The sequence below is a fragment of the Canis lupus genome, chromosome 34 (genome assembly GCF_003254725.2).
Source record: "Canis lupus dingo isolate Sandy chromosome 34, ASM325472v2, whole genome shotgun sequence".
Lineage (NCBI taxonomy): Eukaryota > Metazoa > Chordata > Mammalia > Carnivora > Canidae > Canis > Canis lupus.
In genome coordinates, this window is record NC_064276.1 from 17,776,745 (window position 1) to 17,804,063 (window position 27,319).

General features: G+C 37.7%; 1 protein-coding gene and 2 long non-coding RNA genes across 4 annotated transcripts in view; 1 reads left to right on the forward strand and 2 right to left on the reverse strand.

The window, feature by feature from the left end:
- VPS8 (VPS8 subunit of CORVET complex) overlaps positions 1-27,319 on the forward strand; it is a 268,885-nt gene that overhangs the window by 159,795 nt on the left and 81,771 nt on the right. Inside the window, 4 exon segments of the mRNA XM_025451499.3 lie at positions 6,691-6,838; positions 11,311-11,400; positions 15,390-15,432; positions 18,920-19,023. Coding sequence (XP_025307284.3) covers positions 6,691-6,838; positions 11,311-11,400; positions 15,390-15,432; positions 18,920-19,023 — 385 coding nt within the window.
- LOC125754293 (uncharacterized) overlaps positions 1-27,319 on the reverse strand; it is a 176,151-nt gene that overhangs the window by 101,255 nt on the left and 47,577 nt on the right. The gene's annotated exons all lie outside the window — the stretch shown is intronic.
- Positions 6,832-12,447, reverse strand: LOC125754292 (uncharacterized). Its single transcript, XR_007408096.1, has 3 exons — positions 12,326-12,447; positions 8,093-8,206; positions 6,832-7,246 (listed from the first exon to the last, which is right to left on the reverse strand). It is a non-coding gene; the product is annotated as an uncharacterized LOC125754292 (long non-coding RNA).

Sequence of the window (27,319 nt, forward strand, 5' to 3'; positions counted from 1 at the left end):
CAGGATCACGCTCTGGGCCAAAGGCAGGTGCTAAACCGCTAAGCCACCCAGGGATCCCCCAGGCTACATTTTCACATGCATTCTCCCCGTATGTAGGATTATGTCTCAATTTCCCCTCTTTTAAGGATGCAGGTTATGTTGGATTATGAGTCCACCCTACTCCAGTATAACCTCATCCTAACTTAATTAGTTGGTGTTTCCAAAGCAAGTCACATTGTGAGATGCTGGGAGTTAGGACTTCAGCATCTGGATTTACAGGGGACATAAGTCCGTAACAGCAGGTCTTGTTAAGAACAAAATGGGGGATCCCTGGGTGGCGCAGCGGTTTGGCACCTTCCTTTGGCCCAGGGCATGATCCCGGAGACCCGGGATCAAATCCCACATCAGGCTCCCAGTGCATGGAGCCTGCTTCTCCCTCTGCCTCTCTCTCTCTCTCTCTCTCTCTCTCTCTCTCTGTGACTATCATAAATAAATTAAAAAAAATTAAAAAAAAAAAAAAGAAGAACAAAATGCTCTGGATATATTTTTAATCAGCCACTTTTCTTCTCTTTGCTACTGGAAGCATGGCTGGATTTTTCTCCAATCTTCACTATGAGAACTTGGTGGCTCCTTGAGATAAAATTCATGAAAGTGTGGGAACCCGCACCCCAAGGCTTGGCGACCTAGAATATTTAACTCTTAAGTTTGTCCACACCGAATCTCTGGCATTTTGTCATTTACAGTTTAAGCTTTCCTATTCCAGTACTGGCTCCAGAAGCAGTGGTTTCTGCTCCTGGCTTCCACTCCAGTGTGCTGTGATTATTTATATCTACCTATCTGTTGCTCTCCAATTTAGGGATGACATTTTGCCCCATGACCTCAGCTCTCAGGTAGAGCAAAGAGGAGCTGTTGATTTTTGGTTTGTTTGGCATTTTTCCTGTGAGGATGGAAGTGTTAACTTTCAAGCTCTTTACATGCCAGACCAGAAACTAAACATCTTCATTCTCTGTATGTTCAGAATTATATGTGGCTATCATTTTAAATTTATAGTAGTCTGACCCAGCATCAGTTCAAAACTGTTTCTGAGAACAGTTTAAAGAATATTTCTGTGGTGGGGTCACAAAACTGCACCTTTTTTTCTCCAGTTCCATCCATCACTTTGGGGAGAGCATGGTATCACATGTCTCATCCAGACCTGAGAATGCCTCAATTTAGGTATTATGCTGAGGTGGCAGGACGTGTACCTATCCAGCCTTTCTTTTTTTTTTTAAAGATTTTATTTATTGATTCATGAGAGATACAGAGAGAGGCAGAGACACAGGCAGAGGGAGAAGCAGGCTCCATGCAGGGAGCCCGATGCGGCACTCGATCCCAGGACCCTGGGATCACGCCCTGGGCCAAAGGCAGATGCTCAACCCCTGAGCCACCCTGGCATCCCCCTATCCAGCCTTTCTTTGACTTAGGCCTATCAAGACAATTCTTGCTAGTAGGATTACTGGCAGATTTTAGTGTTAAGGAGAGCTTTGCAGTGGGAAAAAGATACACACTGCAAATAACCTCAGAGTTCTTCTCATTACCATTATTAATAGTGGTATTTTTTAAAAATTGTTTTAGCTTACCCTGTAAGTTTTTATGAGTTTTTAATTGAAGTCTGTACAGCATTGGAATGACCCAGATACTCTTTGTACTTGATAAGGTTATGGAGCTAAATTAATTTTCTATGAAAATCATTAGGCTCTTATTTCTGTTAGCTTATAAAAGCCATTTTTCTGCTTATGTAGGAGAACATTCAAAACAATTCGGTTTCTTTTTTTGTGACTATCAGAGAGATAATAACAATTCTATTAAGATTTGGGGAGGACATTTTGACACTTGAGACTAGGGAAATGGAGAGTGAACAAGTCCCCCTGGAGATGTGGCTTACATCTGCTATTACATTGATTTGATGTAGCAGAATCTTTGCTGTGAGAATGGTGCACTTGTCCGCTTTGGTGTGAGAAGGGAGTGCGGCTGTTCTGTGGGAGGGATGCTGGAGTTCTGCAGGATGTCGAGGGCTATCCGGGAGATCTGTGCTACTACATACTTTCTAGTGACAGGACAGGTTTCCATCCAGTTTGTGGGACATTGCTATTGGTACAGTTCCATATACATTTTGGAGGTATTGTCTTTGCTACCTTTAATAATCACACTTAAAGTGCTTTTCGGGCAGATTGGAGTATTCACTGTTTTTGTTCAAATTACATGGGATTACATTGTGGCTTTTTTCTTTTTTATAGTCTATGATATTTTAATAGCAATGTATTGGGGCAGATGGTAGCTACACCTGGGTGAACATAATATATAAACTTGTCAAATCATTATGTTGTGCACATGAAACTAATGTAACATTATGTGTCAACTATACTCAAGCAAAAAATAAAAATAAAAAATCAATACCCAGGAATCCTGTCATCATTGAAATTAACATTGTGCACTTTCATTCTCTTTTTTTTTTTTTGTCAACAGTTGTATGCACATCTACATATGCATTACATACACAATTCATACAGCTATTATACTATATGGGCAAATTAGATCCTGTGTTTTTTGTTATATTTGATTTTGCTTCTATCTTAGCTTTTATCTAAAATACCAACAAGTGCATGAAGACTTCTTTTTTTATCTGAATTGTATTATTTATTTATTTATTTGTTGTATTTTTTATTGGAGTTCGACTTCTGATCAAGTGGCAAGGATGAGCTATGATTTAACTTTGCCTTTTAACAAACCCTTATCCAAAGGTACCAACTGACCAACTTCAATTCTTGATCAATGTATCTGATTAGAAATGCCATACTTGTACCATATGACATAATGTTCTATGTATGGGTTTGCCCATTGTGGCTTTTTTTTTTTAATGGAGGAGGGGCAGAAAGAGGAGGAGAGGGAATCCCAAGCAGGCTCCATGCCCAGTGCAAAGCGCGATACGGGACTCAGTCCCGCAACTCCGAGATCGTAACCTGAGCCAAAATCTAGAGTTGGATGCTTAACTGACAAGTCACCCAGGCTTCCTACATTGTGGCATTTTTAACAAGGAATGTATATAGAAAGCTAGAAGTTCTGCCTAACGACTTTGTAAAACAACTTGAGAATGAAAACTACATGGAGAATAATTGTCTTTTCTCTTGTGTGTTGTGAGTGATATATTTGAGTTCTCAGTCTTAAAGGTAAAGTAGGGCATCTGGGTGGCTCAGTCAGTTAAGGGGCTGCCTTGGGCTCAGGTCGTCATCCCAGCATGCTGAGGTCAAGCCAGAGGCTGGCTCCCAGCTCAGCAAGGATCCTGCTTCTCTCTCTCTCTCTCCCCACCTCCAGCTTGTGCTCTCTCTTGCTCTCTCTCTCTAAAATAAATCTTTAAAAAATAAATAAAAATTGTTTTAAAAAAAAGGTACCAAGTAGTCATCAATATGCCACCACCTGGATTTATGGAGATGAGCAGGGAATTTAGGCAATCAGGATTTAGGCTAAGCTGAGCCCTAAATTGTCAAAATAAGTTACAAGGAGATTATGAAACTCTTTCTCAGAAATCTCAAGTAGTCTCTACTAGCCTATTTTTGTGCAATGTTTAGAGTGAAGAAGAGAGACTAGACCAGACTTTTTTCATCCCCATGCAATATTTGTTTTCTTTATCAAATATTTTTATGAAAATTTGAATTTTAGAGTCATTTAAATGATGTAACTTATTCAAAACTGATACATAGTTTATCCTCCCCTAGAAATAGCTAAATGTACAAGATCATAATTTTAAATTATTTTCACAACCTGAGTAAGGGTGGATGTTTTCCCCAACCTGAATTTTTGTGCATGATTGGTATGTACATGTATTTGACAAGGCCTATATATGCTTTCTTTTAAAGCTGACAAGAGAAAAGTTGTGTGTGCCTTGTAAAATTCTACCTTTTATATATACAGTTAAATGTTCATATCTTTAGAGTCAGTGCTATTTTTTTTTTTAAGATTTTTTATTTATTCATGAAAGACACAGAAAGAGAGAGAGAGGCAGAGACACAGGCAGAGGGAGAAGCAGGCTCCATGCAGGGAGCCCGACATGGGACTTGATCCCGGTCTCCAGGATCACATCCTGGGCTGAAGCGCCAAACCGTTGAGCCACCCAGGCTGCCGAGTCAGTGCTATTCTTAAAGTAGAAATTCCCAAAAGAGTAGATAAGGTTTAAGTCTAAAATACACATAATTTTGATACATTAAAGTTAGCAGTGGCAAAGCAGGTAGCTAATAGAAAAGTAACAAGTAGCTTTGAGAAATGGATATAACAAATTGTATTTATGTGTAAGACTGATAAGCAGCAGTCAGAAATGGATGTAAATTCATTGTTACTCTATTTATTAAAGTTTTTATTATGTTGATGTTGACTGATCATTTCCCCAGCAGCCATATTATTTCCCTCACAAATGAATGCATCAAAATCTATTCGTTTGAGAGATTTGCTTGCTTTAATGCATATTCACATCTTCAGTACTTGCAAAGAGTTTTGTCAGTAAATGTTCTAGAAAGAATCAAACACTGGGATTCAGTGGCAGATGCTTATATCTAGTCTTAATTTGCTCCATAGTCTTGCATTTATGAGACATATTAACAGAAGTCTGATGAAGGTAAAGTATTAACCCTACCTACCAATGTGATATAAACATCTGAAAAGAACACTGACTCATCTTAACATCAAGGACCATTGATTAGCATTCCCTTTTTTCTTTTACTGAGTATTCTATTGAGACAAAACCTTGATCCTACATAAAGAACTATCATTTCCCTTTGTTGTCATGTACATTTTCTATTTTGTCCATGCAGAACTTTCTGACAGGATTCATTTGTAGCTCAATCTGACTGTGGAGTCATTGTCCTTGTAATTTTCACCCCTCTATCCTATATTTGGTTCCCTTTTTCTGAAAGCAATCCAGTACATTGTGGCCAGTCAATTCAGTTCAATGCAGTGTATATTTACTGAGTACTTATTTATTATGTGCCAAGACTGTGTGAATGCTGGAAGACATTGAATGCCACACAGTCTTTGCTCTCAGAATTTATAGTGTAGTTGGGACATGGACACATGGAACTAAGGTGATAGTCTACATAGGGAATAACCAGTTACTTAGCAAATACTGTGTTAAAGCAGTTACGAAATGCAAAAGAAAGAAAAAAAAGAAAGGAAACTTGATCTTAGAGATTTACAGCCAATTTGAGTACACACTCAATTAGCCCATCAGCAAGTATTGACAGCCTCAAGCAGCAGAACTTAATTAATGTGTTTATCACTCAACCTCTGGTCAGAATGGAGTGTCACAAGACTCTTCTTAATTTAGGAAAGATTTCCTATCTCTAAATATAATTCCTCTTTCTGTAACTGAAGTTTCTTATGAGTAAAAATAGGAGTACTATTTACCATCATTTGTAGAGTATTTTTAACCTCAGATTGATCTCAGTGGAGTCCAGAGATTCCCGCCTGGGACTGTTGGTGTGTTGCACATGTGTTACAGTTGTGCCTGGAGACTCATCCCCTCAGCTCTTGGGGCAGCCATATCTCCCTGTGACCATTCTTACTTTACTCTGATGAGCCATACCAATACCATCCTTCTCTGTGTGCCATGATGTGAGAAAAGCTGGGAGGTGTTGCTTTAAACCATCTGCCTTCACATTTCTTCGACAGGCTAGTTTCCTAAGCATTTTTGTATCTTATTAACCCTATTCTGATTCTTTTTATATAAGGAGCTTTAGTTGAGGAGTCCTAAAGAGAAGATAGGGCTCTCAGAAGGAACGGACTTCTTTTGAAGCTACAGAGATGATTCTTAATTCTGTAATGAGCAGTAGTTGATTTTCTAAATAGTTACTTTTGGCCACTGGTAGTTGAGTGTCCACCATGATAAAACTGATCCTTTTATTTTTCTAGCTTTTTTTTTTTTTTTAATTCAGCTGTATGCCCAATGTGGGACTTGAACTCACAACCCCAAGATCAAGAGTCACATGCTCTACCAACTGAGCCAGCCAGGCACCCCAGTATCTCTATCTCATGTGGATATTGTGAATAATGGGCTTTCTGAATAGCTGATATAGTAGACAAATGAACACATAAATATTGTGTATCCTACTACTCGTCCATTTTTTAGATTTATTTTAACAACACCTAAATAATTAGCCCTTACAACATGCAGGGCACTGTTGCAGGCTTTAGGAATTCATTAGTAGGAAGATACCTGGTACCTAGCCTCTGAGAGTTTATAGTCTTTAGATAAGAAAGATAAATAAAGATAATAAAGCTATATTAATTAAAATTTACCTCTCATGAAGGTAAAATATTAACACCATGATGTGATTGGTGCTGTAAGGGCATTTGTAAAGACTGGAGGGTGGTTTAATATAATAATGGATCATTGTTTAATTTTGTGTCTTCTAGAGCAGCAGTACAACTTTGGTATTTATTTAGAGGAGCTTTCACAGAATATCATTTCCTTTATTATTCAATGTAAACTGAGTACTGTTGTGATTTAGATTGTCTCTGTTATAAAACGTGGTTTACCCTAACAACTTAAGTAACACTGAGTCTTTTAATTTACCACTTACCTCACCAGAAGGTAATCTTGGTTTCAAGGCTTATATACTTACTTGTAACCATAATTATAGATATGCTTAAATAATGCTTCTCTCTTGCCGTTTTTGTTTTCAGGGAAGGTATTCATGTAAATCAAGAATTGCTGCAGATGTCTCCCTGTGTTACGGAGCAGTTCATTGAGCTGCTATGTCAGTTCAGCCCAAACCAGGTTATAGAGACACTGCAGGTCCTTGAGTGCTACCGCCTGGAAGAAACCATCCAGGTAAGGGGCACCTGGGTGGCTCAGTGGTTGAGCGTCTGCCTTTGGCTCAGGTCGTGATCCTGGGTTCCTGGGAATGAGTCCCGCATCAGGCTCTTCATAGGAAGTCTTCTTCTCTCTCTGCCTCTCTCTCTCTGTGTCTCTCATGAATAAATAAATAAAATCTTTAAAAAAAGGAAGCCATCCAGATAAGACCAAAATGTGGAGCAGACAACAATAAACCGTCCTAATCATTTAGCAGTTTAAGCATGTGCAAAAGGACATGCATATATTACAGTACTTGGCCCCCAGGATTGAACCCATGTTGTCTGACTCCATAGCGCATGGTCTCCATTGCTCTGATAAACTGCTTCCGGTGTCCATCATTGTTATTAATCAGGTTTCACAGACATGCTAACCAACACAATTAGCCTAGAGGAAGGAATATAATAAAAATATTAAAAGGAAAAACCAAGGTCTTGTTTGCAGACACTGATGGTTAAATAGTCCTGTTGTGCATAAGACTTAGACTCTGTGGCAGTGGATAGCCTTTGCCCAGTCATGGCCTTGAACCCCTTCCCTTGTTTTCTCCTGTTTCCAAATGAGAAAGACTGTGTGCACATGTGTGGATGTGTGTGTGTACATATACACACATACATAATTCTAATCTTTTTTTTTTTTACATATTCTAATCTTAAGAGGCTTGAATTAAAATTTTTTAAACTACCATTCTGTCTCCTTTCTATTACTGTCAATACACATGAGACAGGAACCTGTATTCTCTGAACCAGCTCCTGAACCATTCACACACTTTAAAAATTTTATGTATTTATTTGAGAGAGAAAGAGAAAGAGATCACAAGCAGGACAAAAGAGTAGAAGGAGAAGCAGACCCTCCGCTGAGCAGGGAGCCCAACGTGGGGCTCCATCCCAGGACCCTGGGATCATGACCAGAGGTGAAGGCAGATGCTTGACTAACTCAGCCACCCAAGTGCTCTAAAAATTTTAAATTGTGAAATACTTAAAATAGAAATGTGCAGATAGGGAGACAGAACATGGAAGACTCCTAACTCTGGGAAATGAACTAGGGGTGGTGGAAGGGGAGGAGGGCAGGGGGGTGGGGGTGATTGGGTGGCGGGCACTGAGGTAGGCACTTGACAGGATGAGCACTGGGTGTTATTCTGTATGTTGGCAAATTGAACACCAATAAAAAATAAATTTATTATTTAAAAAAATAAAATAGAAATGTGCAAAATATCAAATATATATATATACTCACCAATCCAATTTTATAGATGTTCACATTTTGCCATACTGGCTTCAGATCTTTGTTGTTATAGAAATAAAGCACACTTTATTTGTCAGTTCCCTTCTCCCTGAGGTCACCACCAACCTGAAGATGGAAAGTGGATCATTCCCATCCATGTTTTTTATTTTTCTTATATATATAAGATGTACATAGCTATGAAATGGATGATATAGTCTTGTGTGTTTTTAGAATTTGTATTAAGAGTATCATATAGTACATATCCTATTGGAAAATATTTTATTACATGTTTTAATTTATCAAATTTATATATGTAGATCTAATTCATTCATTTTAATAGTCATGTAATAACAATTGAATGAATATGCCAGTTTCTTTCCCTATTGATAGACGTTGGTTTTATTTCTATTCCTTTACCATTATAAACAATGCTACGTTATACTTCTTTGTACCAATCTCCTGTGCCCATGTGAGGTTTCTCTAAGTAATTATCTGGAAGTGGAATTCTTAGAGTAGCTTATTCTACTGTTACTGCCAAGTTGATCTGTTTGTTTCTTTTTTTTTTTTTTAAAGGTATTATTTATGTATTTATGATAGTCACAGAGAGAGAGAGAGGCAGAGACACAGGCAGAGGGAGAAGCAGGCTCCATGCACCGGGAGCCCAACGTGGGATTCGATCCCGGGTCTCCAGGATCACGCCCTGGGCCAAAGGCAGGCGCTAAACCGCTGCGCCACCCAGGGATCCCGACCTGTTTGTTTCTATTCTCATTATCAGTGTTTGGTATTTGCAGTTTTCCCACATTTTTGCTGATTTCTAGCATTTTTAGACTTTTTTTTTTTTTTTTAAGATTTATTTATTTATTCATGTTAGACATAGAGAGAGGCAGAGACACAGGAGGAGGGAGAAGCAGGCTCCATGCTGGGAGCCCGACGCAGGACTCGATCCCGGGACTCCAGGATCGCACCCTGGGTCAAAGGCAGGCGCTAAACCGCTGAGCCACCCAGGGATCCCCCATTTTTAGACTTCTTAATTTTTGACAGTGTGATGGATATCATTGATTATTTGTGACATTGAACATCGTTCCATATGTTCAGTGACTCTCTTGATTTTCTTTTCTCTGAATTATCTGTTCATATCATTTGCCCATTTTTCTACTGAAGTTTTGCCCTTAACAATTTGTAGAAATTCTCATTTCTGCATTTCTAATCCTTTGCTGATTTTATGTGTTGGAGATGCCTTCTTCCGGTCTGTTGTGACACATCTTTTAAATTGATTTTTAGTGACTTCTATTTTTAAGTTATCAGTCTTTTCCTTTAAGGTTTAAATTTGTGTGTGTGAGTTTATTTCCTTTTCTACTTTGATGGTATAAAAGATATCCTCTTATGTAAGTTTTATAGTTTAGCTTCTTACATTTAGGCTTTTAATCCATCTGGAATTTATTTTTGTAAACAGATCAGGGGAGGGTTTATACATTTTTTTTCCCTGTGTATAACCAGTGGTCCATGTGGTATTTTGGTATCCTTACACTGATTCATAATGCCATACTGCTGTATACCAAACTCCCAGATAGACATGGCTCTATTTGTGGGATTTGTTCTGTTCATTTGGTCATATCTTTCCTTATACCAATACCACATATTTTAATTAATATAGCTTTATAATAAGGTATATTATTTGAAAAAAAAAAAAAGGCTTCCCTCATTCTTTTTCTTTAAATTCTGTGTCTGTTCTCAGGCTCTTACTATTCCATATCAAATCAGTTTCCTTTAAAAAAACTACTTATGGGATTTTGTTGAAATATGTACATCGAATTTATATATGAATTCAGAAAAGATTGACATTTTGCAATGTAGAGTCTTCACATTCAGGAACTTGGTTGTCTTTTTAAAAGCCTTTTATGCTCTCTAGTTGAGGTTTCGATAACTTTTATATGTTATACGAGATTCTTGTATATGTTTTCTTACATTTGTTCCTAGATACTTAGATTTTTTTACCAATGTGAAAGTTTTTGAAATGATGTCTTTTTTTTATTGCTGCTGCATGTTATTAATTTTTGTACATTGTTTTGTCTCAAAAAGAATCTGAATTCTTCCTTCATTCATATAGTTTCTAGTTTTTTTTATGACAATATTAACTTTCCAAGACAAGTAGTTTTTCTTTTTTTTCTTTTCAATCTTACACTGTTTTCTCTCATCAGATTCTAGGAGCTAATATATTACTGTATAGAAGCAGTGACAGTATGCATCCTTCTTGCCTTGTTTCTGATTTAAAAGGCAATGTGTCTATCATCTTACATTAAATATAGTGTTTATTTTAGGATTTTTATAGTTTTTATTAAGAAAGTTTCATTCTCAATTTGTGAAGAGTCTTTTGTTTTGTTAAGAATTGTTACTGCATTGGGGCACCTGGGTGGCTTAGTGGTTGAGTGTCTGCCTTTGGCTCAGGTCTTCATCCCAGGGTCCTGGAATTGGGTCCCACATCAGGCTCCCCATAGTGAACCTGCTTCTCTCTCTGCCTATGTCTCTGCCTCTCTCTGTGTCTCTCATAAATAAATAAGTAAAATCTTAAAAAAAAAAAAAAAAAAGAATTTTTACTGCATTTTATCAAACTTTTTTTTTTTTGTATTTGAGAGGATCATATGTTTATCTACTTTGAACATGTTAACTATTTGTGCCTTTTTTTCTTATTGCTAATTTTCTTATTTTACTTTATTGGTCTTTTCAGAGACTATGTTGGGGTTAAACTCTGTATTGTTTCTCCTTTGTTTCTTTTCAGCAGTATTGTTTTCTGCACTTACTCTCTTTCATTTATCTTCTTAGCTTGTTTGATATTTCTTTTACTTACTAGAAACTCTTAGTTTATTGATGTTTATTAAGATCTCACAAGTTGATATTTTGTATTTCATTGCCATTTTGTTCTAAATATTTTCTGATTTATATTATTCCTATATATGTGTACATATTACCTTTTCTCCAGTGGATATACTCAAGCATGTAAATGATAATTTTAAATTAGTGAAGAAAAAAGTGAATAAACATGGTTTGGTTAGAACTGCTAAATTAAGCGTCAAGATGGGCCACTTATAAGACTAGAAAGTAAAAAAATTCCTATTAGACAGTAGTGTACTATTGAGGTGTGGATTTATTTCTTGTCATGTAGTTTTCGGCCTTAAATAGGATCCACAAACAAAATTTGTGAACAAAAATCTTTATCTTTTCTTCTTTCCTAGATTACCCAAAAGTATCAACTTCATGAAGTCACTGCCTATCTATTAGAAAAGAAAGGAGATATTCATGGTGCCTTCTTAATAATGCTAAAGGTAATATTTTACTATATTTGCTTTGTCGTTTTCTTTCCAGCCCTCTATTCATCAACTCATCTTTTTTTATTGAGATATAATTGATATACGACATTGTGTAAGTTTTCATCTGTCTTTAATTTCTTGTGTGTCAGAGTAGGTTTTGGCAGTACTAAATTTTACCACTGAATATTTTTATCATGACTAGAGTTTAGTCATTGACTAAAACTCAACATTTCTTTTTCATGTTTTTTTTTTAAAGTGAAATTTACATTCAGTAAAGTGCACAAGTGTTAAGTGTGTCATGTGCTGAGTTTTGACAGATGCATGCACCTATGTCCCTAGTCTCTAACAAGACAGAGAACATTACCTTCACCAAAAGAAGTTCCTCATGCTCCTTCACACTCGGTATCCACTTCTGTACCCCCACACATAACCACTTCTCTGATTTTTTTCACTGTCCATTCATTTTACCTATTTTATGCCTTCATAATGGAGTCCTCTAGTGGTACTCTTGTACAATTCTTTCAGCATGATACTTTTGAGATGTATCAGGACTTTGTTTTATTGCTGAGTAATACTTAAGTGTATGAATATATTATAGTTTATCCATTCTCTTGATGATTGATACCTGGGCTATTTCTAGTTTTTGACTATTAAGAATCTACCATGATCTACTCTTGTACACAAATGTTTTCATTTTTCTGAAGTTAATACCAAAGAGTAGAATTGTTGGGTCATAAGATAGGAATAGATATTGTTTTGTAAGAAATTATCAGACCTCTTTCCAAAGTGGTTATTCTATTTTACGTCCCTTCCAATAATGAATAAGAGTTTTAGTTGCTACACATTCTCACCAACAATTGGTGTTCGTTCTGTCCATTTTTCACAAAAATTTTTATCTACTTTTTAAATTGTTATAAAATGTATATAACAAAAATTTTACCATTTTGTTGGCACTAAGTATATTCACATTGTTGTGTAGTCATCACCACTGTCCATCTCCAGAACTTTTTCAGCTTCCCAAACTGAAACTCTGTACCCATTAAATAATAACCCCCTCATCTCCCTCCCCCCATCGCCTAGCAACCACCATTCTTTCTGACCCTTTGAATGTGATTACCTCATATACGTGGAATCACACAGTATATTTATCATAAAGTCTTTAAGTTTTGTTGTGGCATATGCCAGAATTTCATTGTTTTAAGGCTGAATGATACTCCTTTTTTTTTTTTAATTTTATTTATTTATGAGAGACACACAGAGAGAGAGAGAGAGAGAAGCAGGCTCCTAGCAGTGAGCCTGATACAGGACTTGATCCCAGGACCCCACTATCATGACCTGAACCGAAAGCAGACACTCAACACTGAGCCACCCAAGCGTCCCAATGATACTCCATTTAATGTATATGCCACAGTTTGTTTATTCATTCATCCACTGATGGGTACTTGGATTGCTTCCATACTTTGACCATTGTGAATAATACAGCTGTGAACATGAGTGTACAAATATCTTTTCAAGACCCTGCTTTCATTTCTTCTGAGCATATAACCAGAATAAAATTACTGGACTAAATGATAATACTATTTTTAATTTTTAAAGAACTGCCATACTATTTTCTATAGCGGCTGCATCATTTTACATTCTCATCATCAGTGCACAAGGGTTTTAATTTCCCTACATCTTCTCCAACACTTGTTATTGTCTATTTTCTTTTCTTTTCTTTTCAATGTAATTAATTAATTTATTTATTGGCATTTGATTTGCCAACATATAGTATAACACCCAGTGCTCATCCCATCAAGTGCCCCCCTCAGTGCCTGTTACCCAGTCACCCCATCCACCCGCCCACCTTCCCTTCCACTATCCCTTGTTCGTTTCCCAGAGTTAGGAGTCTCTCATGTTTTGTTGTCACCCTCTCTAATTTTTCCCACTCATTTTCTTGATAGTTGCCATTTTAATGGGTGTGAAGAATTATCTCAGTGATTTTAAATATTGTCATCTAACTAAGGATTAGAGAAATCCTATTTATATATATATTTTTAAAGTTCCATATTGGCTTCTAGTTTTTTTTTCTAGCTATATAATCACAAAACAGGCCAGGAAGAATATTCTACAGAGACTTTGCATAGGCTCTCAACCTCTTTTTTTTTTTTTTTTTTAAGATTTTATTTATTTATTCATGAGAGACACAGGCAGAGAGAGAAGCAGGCTCCATGCAGGGAGGCTGACATGGGACTCGATCCCGGGTTTCTAGGATCATGCCCTGGGCTGAAGGCAGGAGCTAAACTACTGAGCCACCCAGGGATCCCCTCTCAACCTCTTTTAATGTATAAATTACCTCTACCTCTGTTTTTTACTTGCACTTTATTTATTGACGGTACTATGAGTCTATTCTTAAAGGATAAATAAAAGTATTCCTGGCATGGATGGGGGAAAGAGAGGCAGGATACCCTTGCAGGGAATAAGACCATCATTTACAAAGGCATGGGAATACAAAGAAATATGAACTGCTAGGAGAGAAGCTAGCAGCTTTGTTAGGGCTCCACTATCAATGTATAGACAGGCCAGGCTAGAAGCAGAGGCTGGTCCACATTTGGGAAGATTTTATAGGACACTGTAAAGAGTTAGCACAATTTGTTGTCACACAGGATCAACTAAAGGTTTTTAAGCAAAAGAACTGACATGATGTTATTTCATAAAGACTGCTCTGGTAACTGTAGGAGGATGGGAGTACCCTACAAAGAAGGGGGAGGTAAAATTTGGGGAGGAAGCATAGAGTACTTGCAAGGCTGTATAGTACAAATATGAATCCATGAGGCTTGTGCTGGGGGTAGTGGTGGTGGTAGAATGGGGAGAGGATTAGATCTGAAAACTATTGATCAAAATTTGAATATGGTATGGAAGGAATAAGAGGGAGTGGTTAATGAAAGTTGTATGATTTTTAGCTTTACTTTATTAGCTTATAATGGACCTCAAGAAGAGAAGCATATTTGGAGTAGAAGGGATATATTAAGGTCAGCCTCAGTGTATATTAAGAAGCCTTTGAGGGTAGCCTGGGTGGCTGAGCGGTTTAGTGCTGCCTTCAGCCCAGGGCGTGATCCTGGAGACTCGGGATCGAGTCTCGTGTCCGGCTCCCTGCATGGAGCCTGCTTCTCCCTCTGCCTGTGTCTCTGCCTCTCTCTCTCTCTCTCTCTCTCTCTCTCTCTCTCTGTGTGTGTGTGTGTGTGTGTGTGTGTGTGTCTCACGAATAAATAATAAATAAAATCTTAAAAAAAAAAAAAAAAAAGAAGAAGAAGAAGAAGCCTTTGAGGGGCACCTGGGTAGTTACAGTCAGTTAAGAAGCATCCAACTTGTTTTTGGCTTGGGTCATGATCCCAGGGCTGTGGGATCGAGTCCCACATGGGGCTTCTCGCTCAGCAGGAAGTCTGCCTGAGTTTCTCTTTCTTCCTCTCCCTCTGCTGGTACCCCTATGCTCTCTGTCTCTCTAACACAAATTAAAAAAAAAAAAAAAAAAAGCAGCAGCCTTTGGAAAATCAGTTAAGGCCTTCTAAGGATCTAGTATTTGGTAGAGCAGTGGATACTGCCAATTACATAGAGCTGTCACATACAAGGCTGTGCCCTGTGCTCTGAAGACAGACATATATTCTTTTATTCCCACTCACTCCTTTTTCTCATAGCCCAATGTGAATTTTATTCGTTTACTCAAAGTCTGGATAAATCCTACTCCTTATCACTGTGCCTAGAAAATGTCACTGATGACTGTATGATGGTACAACAGAAGCAGAAATGAGGCAGGATAAGTGACACTTGATATTTGGGTCCAACACTGCTAGCTATGCTTTATATATAGGCAAGAATTCTCTTCTGAATGACAGTAAGAGACCATTTTTCTTAACCCTGTTGTTTCTTCAGGTTTTTCCTTTAAAATATGTTAGTTCAAATATTTGTGGATTAGATAACAGTATTCTTTTTACCGCCTGCATTTTTTTTTTTTTTTTACCTCCTAGAGGCTACAGAGCAAACTTCAAGAAATAACACATCAAGATGAAAGTAAGTTCTTGAGTATAACTTATAATTATTTCTTCCCATGGACTCTGTGTTTTAAAAGATATTTTCTAACAAACTGTTTTTATTAAATAATAATTACAAATACTTTAACACTGATTCCAGTTTCAGCTGATTTTCAAGAGCTCATAATAGGAAATCATGTAAACCATTGTGGTTTTTGATGACAGTTGTCAGTGGAGTTCAAGGTATAGAAAAGTAGGCACTTTTCAGTGATACTGATTTTTCTTTTTCTGTGCCAGTTTTTGGTTATATATAAAGTATATAACTAATGTCCTAAAAATTACTAGAACATACTAAGCAATAGCAAATCAGTTTCTAATCAGTAATAGCCAGTGTTTCTCTAATAAATTTATATAATTTTTAGCACAAAGCAGTAAAACTTGACAGTGTAGAATCTTAGATGGCCTTGTCACAGACAAAAAATCCCATTATTTTCCTTGATATTTTAGAAAATATTCATTTTTTTAAATTGTGGTAAAATATATATTAACACAAAATTTACCATTTTAACCATTTGTTAAGTGTACAGTTCAGTGGCATTAAGTACACTGACACTGTTGTGCAGCTATCCCCACTATCCTGCTCCAGAAGTTTTTCAACTTCCCAGACTGAAATTTTGTGCCTGTGAGACAATTACTCCCCTTCCCTGTCCCCGGTCCATCCCTGGCACCTTCCATTCTCTTCTCCGACTTCTCTGAGTTTGATGAGGTGCCTTATGTAACTGGAATCATCCCACATTTGCCCTTTGCTATTTGGCTTGCTGGCCTAGCACAATGTCTTCACAATTTCTCCATGTTGTAGCATGTGTCAGAATTTCATTCCTTTTTAAAAGGGCTAAATAAAATTTCATTTTATGCATGTACCACATTTTGTATCCTTTTGTCTGTCAGTGTACACTTTGGTCACTTTTGACCATCGTGAAGAATACTGCTGTGAGCATGCCTGTACAAGTAGCTTCCTGAGACCCTGCCTTCATGTCTTCAGGGCATATCCCCAGAAGTGTTATTGCTATATTAAATAGTAATTCTCTTTTTAATTTCTGAGCAGCTGTTACACTTTTTCCTATAATGACCATATCATTGTATGTTCCTATCCGCAGTGCATAAGGATTCCAGTTTGTCTAAGCCCTCACCAACACTTGTTCTTTTCTGTTTTCTTGATAGTAGCCATCCTCCTGGGTGTGAAGGGGTAACTTATTGTGGTTTTGAAATGCATTTTCCTATTGACTAGTACTGTAGAGTATCATTGGTTATTTGTCTATCTTCTTTGGAGAAGTGGTTATTCAAGTCCTTTGCCCACTTTTTCAATAGGATGATTTTTTTTCACTTTACTGAAATTTTCAAAATAACTCTAGCAAAGTTCACTTGATAGGTGATTTTAGATTGTCCTACCTCTTTAACATATCAGCACATTTCTTAGATACCCTTGACCCACACATTTCCTTAAACTCTTTTACCCTAATTTTCTATAAATTACTTATTTATCTGTGTTTTCTATAGTTAGGTCCTAGGTGATAGGGTCTGTGTTGTATCTGGATCATTTTGTATTATACGGCATCTTTTTGGAACCTCGGTAAACAGTTGGTTGACCTTTCCATGTTTAGTTCAGCTAAACATTTAATTATGATTTTTGTATTGTCAGCCTCTATTCAGTCAGTTTATGTTAGATTTATTGCATTTATGATATTTTTCTTGTTAGAATAATTTTTACAGATATTACATGAGAGATTAGGGGGAAAAGAAGAATGTTTCCCCAGAATCACTATAGTGTTTTGCAAGTGATAGTGTAGAGAAGCCAGTTCTTTTAATTTAAATATCTTTGAAGATAAATTTCTCAGTAATAGTCTCATGTCCACTATTTACTTTCATATTTAATTTTCTTGTGTGGCTGAGAATTTTGGAGGATTTGCTAATTGCAAGACACTATGCCAGTGTGGATTATACACAGATGGCTAAAACACAGCCCTTACCCAAAGAGCTATAGTCTTGTGAAAGAGACAGATATGTAAATAAAAATTTTGGATGCTGGAAGAATCAAGTATTATAAAAAAGATACAGTGAGAATGGCAAAAGGTTGTGAAAAATTAGGGAATGATTTGTAACTGATGAATCAAAGATACTTTGTGGAAGATGTGACATTTGGAGTAAGACTGCAATGACAAATAAGAGTTTGATAGGAAAAGCAAGGAAGGGATCCCTGGGTGGCGCAGCGGTTTAGCGCCTGCCTTTGGCCCAGGGCGCGATCCTGGAGACCCGGGATCGAGTCCCACGTCGGGCTCCCGGTGCATGGAGCCTGCTTCTCCCTCTGCCTGTGTCTCTGCCTCTCTCTCTCTCTGTGTGTGACTATCATAAATAAATAAAAAAATTTTTTAAAAAAAACTTAAAAAAAAAAAAAAAGGAAAAGCAAGGAAGAGGAGTCTGGGCTGAGGAGAACATGAATATGACAGTGCCTGGCCAGGAACCTCAGGCTGAGAGTGCAGTTGTGTTAGAGCATAGAGGGTGAGATGAGCCAAATGGTTACAATGTTTACTTAGGGTCAGAGGTTTACTTATGTTCTATTTTTAAAAATTTGAAGCCTTTAATGATTTTTCTGGATGGGACTGACTTGTGACAGTGTAGAAAAGAATGAGAGAGGCAGGCTTTAGAAGTCAGAAGTTTAATTAAGAGGTTGTTTTTGTAGTACACACGAGGTGAAGAGCACCACAGGGTAAAGGCATGTGAGGGCCTGGAAGTAGAATCAACAGAAGTGGCAATTTATTTGGACCTGTGGGGTTGGGGGGAAGGGAGCATCAGGGATGATGAAGATTTACAAACTGACCTAGAGATGACAATTTCATTAACCTAGTTTAGGAAGGGGGAGGAGCAGATTTAAAGTGACAGAAAGGGGTTGGGTGTTGCGCATATGAACTCAAGGTCCCTGCAGGACCTCCATGTAGAGATGGAAGATCGGAGAGCTTTGAGTCTGTGGGAAGTTCACCCTACAGATTATGAAAGGAATAAGGGCTGCAGGTGTATATTCAGAAGTTATTAGCGATGACCTGGAGTTGAAATCAAAAGAGGAACTGAAGTTTTGAAAAATAAAAAGGAGGGGGCCTAAGATAGTATCTTGGAGGAATACTTACATCTCTCTAAGAAATAGAAGGAAGAAGAAATGATAGAGCAAGAAAGGTGAAAGGTAATCTTTCTGTTAACCCACAAACAGATGATCAAGGCTGTTCCATGGCTAAAGGATATTAAAATGTGACGTATGATGTGCTTTATATGTCCTGTCAATGTCAGGCATTTACATGGGAACTCCTGTTGCACAAAATTATCTGTTTGTAAGCTAAACACTGGTATCATGCTTATGGAAGATTACATAGCACTAGTTTTCTATCATGTAAAGAAAAAATAGTTTAATTTTTTACAGAAGCTCTAAGGATTATCAGTAATATATCCTTAAGTGTTATTAATAATTTTTCTGAATCTAGAATCCAAAGAAGATCTCTCACTGAAGGATGTTGAAGATACCATGGTAGAGACAATTGCCCTTTGCCAGAGAAATTCACATAATTTGAACCAGCAGCAACGAGAGGTAGGAGAATGACTCCTTAGGCATATAAAAGTCTGTTCTGATCTGAAATTAGGAGTTAATCCTATTTCTGCTGCCCTTTCAGCCACCTGAGCTTAATTCAGCTGAATTTTAATCACTGTTTAGTGCTCCCAGGAGTATAAGCCTCCTAAAGTTATTGTGAGGAGTGCCTGTCCTCTTTGTTCTGACAAAAGGCTTTATGTTCCTAGATCTGGCTGTGCTGCAGAATTTAAGCGCATGAATACTAGATGTCCTTGTTCCCTCTGGACTGAGATTTTGTGTATTCTGTGTAGTGATTCTGTGAATGTGTCGTCATTTATCATCTCTTCTATCCTCTCTGGAGGAAAATGAGTGTTAGGAGCTGGAGGGAAACCCTCAGGGGATACAGAGAAAACTAGAAGAGGTCAAAGAAGGCTGTGATGTAGTTTCTCAACCCTGGCTGCACATTACAGTCACTTGGGGAGCTTTGAGACAATCCCAGCACTCAGGCTGCACCCCAGAACAATGAAAGTCTCTGGGTTGGTACCCAGCATTAAAGCTTCCCAGAGGCTTTCACTATACAGCCAAGGTTGGAACCAGTGCTGTAACAGATTTCCAGACTGCCAAAAGGAAGAGCACAAACTGAAGGAGGTATGGCTGAGCACCTGGTACAGGTGGGAGTTAAAGCAGTGAGGCAGAAACTAAGGGGGCGAGATGTGATTTGACAGCCACGTTCTGCTGCAGTTTTCACAAGTAAAGCTGCAGCGTGATATGGCATCATAACTCTTGCCCCTCCAGGCTGCAGCCTCTCACTTGGCACCACCTAGCCCCTTTCTCTTCCTGAGTTTCTGAAATGGGAAGTGAGGCAAATTTTTGGTATATTTTTAGTCATACACATTACAATGAAAATAATAAAGTTTGGTTTTTTTGAGTTGGGTAAATTTCTACTTTACGTTTTTGTCAAGGATTTTTTAAGGCCATAAATTTCGAAAACCCTTTAGAAAATAAATTGTGTACAACAAGCACATTTACATAATAGATGTAGATTTTTTTCTTTATTAAAAAAATTTTGTGTGTGATATACTCATTATTTTTAAAAGCCCTGCAATAGGGGAGCCCGGGTGGCTCAGTGGTTTAGCGCCGCCTTCAGCCCAGGGTGTGATCCTGGAGACCCAGGATTGAGTCCCACATTGGGATCCCTGCATGGAGCCTGCTTCTCCCTCTGCCTATGTCTCTGCCTCTCTCTCTCTCTCTTTCTCATGAATAAATAAATAAAATATTAAAAAAAATAAAAATAAAAACCTGCAAGGGATCCCTGGGTGGCGCTGCAGTTTAGCGCCTGCCTTTGGCCCAGGGCGCGATCCTGGGGATCCAGGATCGAATCCCACGTCTGGCTTCCGGTGCATGGAGCCTGCTTCTCCCTCTGCCTGTGTCTCTGCCTCTCTCTCTCTGTGTGTGACTATCATAAATAAATAAAAGTTTAAAAAAAAAAAAACCTGCAATACAGAAGGTTACCCAGAAAAATATGTTTTTACAATTTACTTTGTAAAATCCTGTCCCCCAGAAATCACCATCATTATCATTTGGTGACCATCGTTTGGTGACCAGTTATCTGCCTAAGTTGACATAATTTTAGAAAAGTTGGATCGGATAATGTTTGCTTTTACAAATATAGTATTCAAACTCAGGAAGCTTCTGAATTTCAAATGAATATTTCTTGACCATACTATCTCTTAATAGATTTTCACTACAGCTTAAAAAAGAATCTTAATACCTATAATAGATTGGAATTATTTGTTTATAATTACATTTCAGTTTTTATAATATCTGCATTCCCAAGCCAGTAAAGAACTTTGTGTGAACTCATGCTGGCTGCAACCTGTCTTTTCCATCCTTCTTAGTTTTAAGTAATTTTTTTATTTTACTTCATCAAGGCTAATAACACATACATTCTTTTCAGGGTCCACAACTCCCATAAATTGTTTAATCTTTTGAAAATGAATTATGGCTTTTCAGCAGTCCTTTTGCACCATGAGTTTTCCATTCCTAAGTTTTTATTTTCATTTATCTTTTGGTTAACTAGCTATATTTGGACGTGGTTATATTTTGATAAACATAAAAGAGTAGAATTCTTTAAGCTGTGTTCATGCATATTTAATTCTAAGTCTTTTTCACTTTTCAATTCTTCCATCTCCTCTCCAATGTCTATTTGATACTCTTCTATCTTCTCATGGAAATTTTAAGGAAAAAGGATAATTATGTTTTATTAGTGGGGCTGTTTAGGTTCACATAAGCTGAAATATGTCCAGATTCAAATGCATTAATGGTAGAGTTAGTTATAAAAAATCCATGCCTCCAGAACTCTAGGGAATATTCTGACTATTTTTGAACTCTGTATCTCTTAATCAGAGACAGGAACAATGCTTCTTTTGATGTGGTAAAAGGAAAATTTATTTTTTTGTCTCAGTTGGAATTTGTTTTAATAAAAATATTAGACGTTAGACTTCTTCCTATCCTTTGAAATTTTCACTTCTCTGTGTTAGTACACCATTCACTGGCTGCTTATAAGAGAAGTCTGTCTGTCTCCTTGTCTTAGAGACACACACACATATACACGCACCACTCTCTGTGTGGCCTCACCCTCCAACAACTGGTTTCTGCTTCATTTCTGAACAAGTTTTGTAATAACACTATTTTAATATAAATTGTATGTAAATACTGTCTTGTGTGAAAAATGCTGGGCTGATTTTTATAGACTACCAACCATTAAGCTTGGGGGATTTTAATGGTTGTTTATCTTAATTCTCTTTTCTTTGTTTTTGTTTTGTTTTGGAGAGGGTGAAAACGATCTGTTGCCACACTCAACTAACTAGAAGATTTGACGTATTTGAAAGACTGACAATGGACTGTTTATAATATCTCTTTCCATAAGATGTCAGGGCAAGATTTAACATTATGAGTATTTACTTAAAGCAGATTGCAGGCAGTTGGGCTGTTAATCCTTTCTCAAGGATCTCTACCTATGAATCTCTGTGAATCTGTGAATCTTTACCTGTCCTACCTTTGTATATCTGTTTATGGGGCTGCCCTAAGGTACAGTGGTTCGGTATAACAAAGGGTTTGGCTTTGTTATACATATAATTCCCTGAAAAGAAAGCTGTTTATTACATAACATGAGCAAGGAATTTGGGTTTAGTTGTGTTGCTCTCAAGGCATGGTTCATGTGGAGATTTAATTAAAGAAGAATAATTCCTCTGTGTAGAGTATGACATATCCCATGACTGTTACCTCTACAACCATGCTTCCCATAGTCTGCCACTTAGAGTCAAGAAACAGTTAATCTTTACAAAGGTAATTCTTCTAAACTGTCTGGATTAAATTAAAAAATTTAAAAATCAAATTTATAAACATAATATAAAAACAAAAAAGTATAAATAAAATAAATTACACAATTAAAATACACAAATCAATGATGTTATAAAAACAAGTTAAAGTTAGGAGACTAAAAGGTAAGCTAAGTAAAGCTATCTAAGAATAAAATACAAGACTAAAAGTTCATAAGTACTGAATAAAATAAATTAAAATTTCCATAAAAGAAAAAATTGCCAGTATCTTGAGAACTTAAAGAAATATATCAGAAGTTATCAGTATAAAATCTTGGCCTTACCAAACCTTAAATGGGAGCAGATAAAGGCTTCCTAGTAGAGCTCTTCAGTTGGGAGATCACCTAGTGGAAAAGTTGCTGGACCCACAGCCTATCTTAAGGGGCCTCTCATATCTCCACTGCCATAGGACTTGTACAGGGTTAGGTAGTGGAGTACAGAACATGCCCTTTTCTGTAAATAACCACTCTAGCTCTGCTCTGACCTTTCTTCATGACTCCCAGATGTTTGCAGGAATAGCTTATTGTCCAACAAGAAACCATGTTTGAAATTTTAAACATGTATTAGTTTGATTTTAAAGATTTACCCACCCACCAACTCCCCCAATAAAAGGAAGAGCACAAAATTTAGAGTCAGAGTACTAGTTTACTGGCAGTGTGATCTTTGGCAAATTACTTTTCTAAACCTTAGTTTCTTATCTCAAGTGAGGATTATGGTTAGTGTATGAGGCTGTTATGAGATTGAAATGAGAAAGTGGGGACTCCTGGGTGGCTCAGGGGTTGGGCATTTGCCTTTGGCTCAGGTCATGATCCTTGGGTCCCGGGATCGAGTCCCACATCAGGCTCCCTGCATGGAGCCTGCTTCTCTCTCTGCCTGTGTCTCTGCCCTTCTCTCTCTCTCTCTCTCTCTCTGTCTGTCTCTGTCTCATAAGTAAATTTTTTAAAAAAATGAGAAAGTGTGTAAATCATTTAATTCAGGACCCAACATAATAGGAATAAATAAATCTATTAATTTATCTCCTAATGTGGTTGGAAATGTTAATTGAAATAATATTAATTTCTACCTCTTGGTCTGTGATGACTAAGGGAATACAAGGAAGGATCCTGGGTGGCGCAGCGGTTTAGCGCCTGCCTTTGGCCCAGGGCGCGATCCTGGAGACCCGGGATCGAGTCCCACGTCGGGCTCCCGGTGCATGGAGCCTGCTTCTCCCTCTGCCTGTGTCTCTGCCTCTCTCTCTCTCTGTGTGTGACTATCATAAATAAATAAAAATTTTTTTTAAAAAAACTTAAAAAAAAAAAAAAGGAAAAGCAAGGAAGAGGAGTCTGGGCTGAGGAGAACATGAATATGACAGTGCCTGGCCAGGAACCTCAGGCTGAGAGTGCAGTTGTGTTAGAGCATAGAGGGTGAGATGGCCAAATGGTTACAATGTTTACTTAGGGTCAGAGGTTTACTTATGTTCTATTTTTAAAAATTTGAAGCCTTTAATGATTTTTCTGGATGGGACTGACTTGTGACAGTGTGAAAAAGAATGAGAGAGGCAGGCTTTAGAGTCAGAAGTTTAATTAAGAGGTTGTTTTTGTAGTACACACGAGGTGAAGAGCACCACAGGGTAAAGGCATGTGAGGGCCTGGAAGTAGAATCAACAGAAGTGGCAATTTATTTGGACCTGTGGGGTTGGGGGGAAGGGAGCATCAGGGATGATGAAGATTTACAAACTGACCTAGAGATGACAATTTCATTAACCTAGTTTAGGAAGGGAGGAGCAGATTTAAAGTGACAGAAAGGGGTTGGGTGTTGCGCATATGAACTCAAGGTCCCTGCAGGACCTCCATGTAGAGATGGAAGATCGGAGAGCTTGAGTCTGTGGGAAGTTCACCCTACAGATTATGAAGAGGAATAAGGGCTGCAGGTGTATATTCAGAAGTTATTAGCGATGACCTGGAGTTGAAATCAAAAGAGGAACTGAAGTTTTTGAAAAATAAAAAGGAGGGGCCTAAGATAGTATCTTGGAGGAATACTTACATCTCTCTAAGAAATAGAAGGAAGAAGAAATGATAGAGCAAGAAAGGTGAAAGGTAATCTTTCTGTTAACACAAACAGATGATCAAGGCTGTTCCATGGCTAAAGGATATTAAAATGTGACGTATGATGTGCTTTATATGTCCTGTCAATGTCAGGCATTTACATGGGAACTCCTGTTGCACAAAATTATCTGTTTGTAAGCTAAACACTGGTATCATGCTTATGGAAGATTACATAGCACTAGTTTTCTATCATGTAAAGAAAAAATAGTTTAATTTTTTACAGAAGCTCTAAGGATTATCAGTAATATATCCTTAAGTGTTATTAATAATTTTCTGAATCTAGAATCCAAAGAAGATCTCTCACTGAAGGATGTTGAAGATACCATGGTAGAGACAATTGCCCTTTGCCAGAGAAATTCACATAATTTGAACCAGCAGCAACGAGAGGTAGGAGAATGACTCCTTAGGCATATAAAAGTCTGTTCTGATCTGAAATTAGGAGTTAATCCTATTTCTGCTGCCCTTTCACCACCTGAGCTTAATTCAGCTGAATTTTAATCACTGTTTAGTGCTCCCAGGAGTATAAGCCTCCTAAAGTTATTGTGAGGAGTGCCTGTCCTCTTTGTTCTGACAAAAGGCTTTATGTTCCTAGATCTGGCTGTGCTGCAGAATTTAAGCGCATGAATACTAGATGTCCTTGTTCCCTCTGGACTGAGATTTTGTGTATTCTGTGTAGTGATTCTGTGAATGTGGTCATTTACATCTCTTCTATCCTCTCTGGAGGAAAATGAGTGTTAGGAGCTGGAGGAAACCCTCAGGGGATACAGAGAAAACTAGAAGAGGTCAAAGAAGGCTGTGATGTAGTTTCTCACCCTGGCTGCACATTACAGTCACTTGGGAGCTTTGAGACAATCCCAGCACTCAGGCTGCACCCCAGAACAATGAAAGTCTCTGGGTTGGTACCCAGCATTAAAGCTTCCCAGAGGCTTTCACTATACACAAGTTGGAACCAGTGCTGTAACAGATTTCCAGACTGCCAAAAGGAAGAGCACAAACTGAAGGAGGTATGGCTGAGCACCTGGTACAGGTGGGAGTTAAAGCAGTGAGGCAGAAACTAAGGGGCGAGATGTGATTTGACAGCCACGTTCTGCTGCAGTTTTCACAAGTAAAGCTGCAGCGTGATATGGCATCATAACTCTTGCCCCTCCAGGCTGCAGCCTCTCACTTGGCACCACCTAGCCCCTTTCTCTTCCTGAGTTTCTGAAATGGGAAGTGAGGCAAATTTTTGGTATATTTTTAGTCATACACATTACAATGAAAATAATAAAGTTTGGTTTTTTTGAGTTGGGTAAATTTCTACTTTACGTTTTTGTCAAGGATTTTTTTAAGGCCATAAATTTCGAAAACCCTTTAGAAAATAAATTGTGTACAACAAGCACATTTACATAATAGATGTAGATTTTTTTCTTTATTAAAAAAATTTTGTGTTGATTACTCATTATTTTTAAAAGCCCTGCAATAGGGGAGCCCGGGTGGCTCAGTGGTTTAGCGCCGCCTTCAGCCCAGGGTGTGATCCTGGAGACCCAGGATTGAGTCCCACATTGGGATCCCTGCATGGAGCCTGCTTCTCCCTCTGCCTATGTCTCTGCCTCTCTCTCTCTCTCTCTCTCTCATGAATAAATAAATAAAATATTAAAAAAATAAAAATAAAAACGCTGCAAGGGATCCCTGGGTGGCGCTGCAGTTTAGCGCCTGCCTTTGGCCCAGGGCGCGATCCTGGGGATCCAGGATCGAATCCCACGTCTGGCTTCCGGTGCATGGAGCCTGCTTCTCCCTCTGCCTGTGTCTCTGCCTCTCTCTCTCTGTGTGTGACTATCATAAATAAATAAAAGTTTAAAAAAAAAAAAAACCTGCAATACAGAAGGTTACCCAGAAAAATATGTTTTTACAATTTACTTTGTAAAATCCTGTCCCCCAGAAATCACCATCATTATCATTTGGTGACCATCGTTTGGTGACCAGTTATCTGCCTAAGTTGACATAATTTTAGAAAAGTTGGATCGGATAATGTTTGCTTTTACAAATATAGTATTCAAACTCAGGAAGCTTTCTGAATTTCAAATGATATTTCTTGACCATACTATCTCTTAATAGATTTTCACTACAGCTTAAAAAAGAATCTTAATACCTATAATAGATTGGAATTATTTGTTTATAATTACATTTCAGTTTTTATAATATCTGCATTCCCAAGCCAGTAAAGAACTTTGTGTGAACTCATGCTGGCTGCAACCTGTCTTTTCCATCCTTCTTAGTTTTAAGTAATTTTTTTATTTTACTTCATCAAGGCTAATAACACAACATTCTTTTCAGGGTCCACAACTCCCATAGAAAATGTCACTGATGACTGTATGATGGTACAACAGAAGCAGAAATGAGGCAGGATAAGTGACACTTGATATTTGGGTCCAACACTGCTAGCTATGCTTTATATATAGGCAAGAATTCTCTTCTGAATGACAGTAAGAGACCATTTTTCTTAACCCTGTTGTTTCTTCAGGTTTTTCCTTTAAAATATGTTAGTTCAAATATTTGTGGATTAGATAACAGTGTTCTTTTTACCGCCTGCATTTTTTTTTTTTTTTACCTCCTAGAGGCTACAGAGCAAACTTCAAGAAATAACACATCAAGATGAAAGTAAGTTCTTGAGTATAACTTATAATTATTTCTTCCCATGGACTCTGTGTTTTAAAAGATATTTTCTAACAAACTGTTTTTATTAAATAATAATTACAAATACTTTAACACTGATTCCAGTTTCAGCTGATTTTCAAGAGCTCATAATAGGAAATCATGTAAACCATTGTGGTTTTTGATGACAGTTGTCAGTGGAGTTCAAGGTATAGAAAAGTA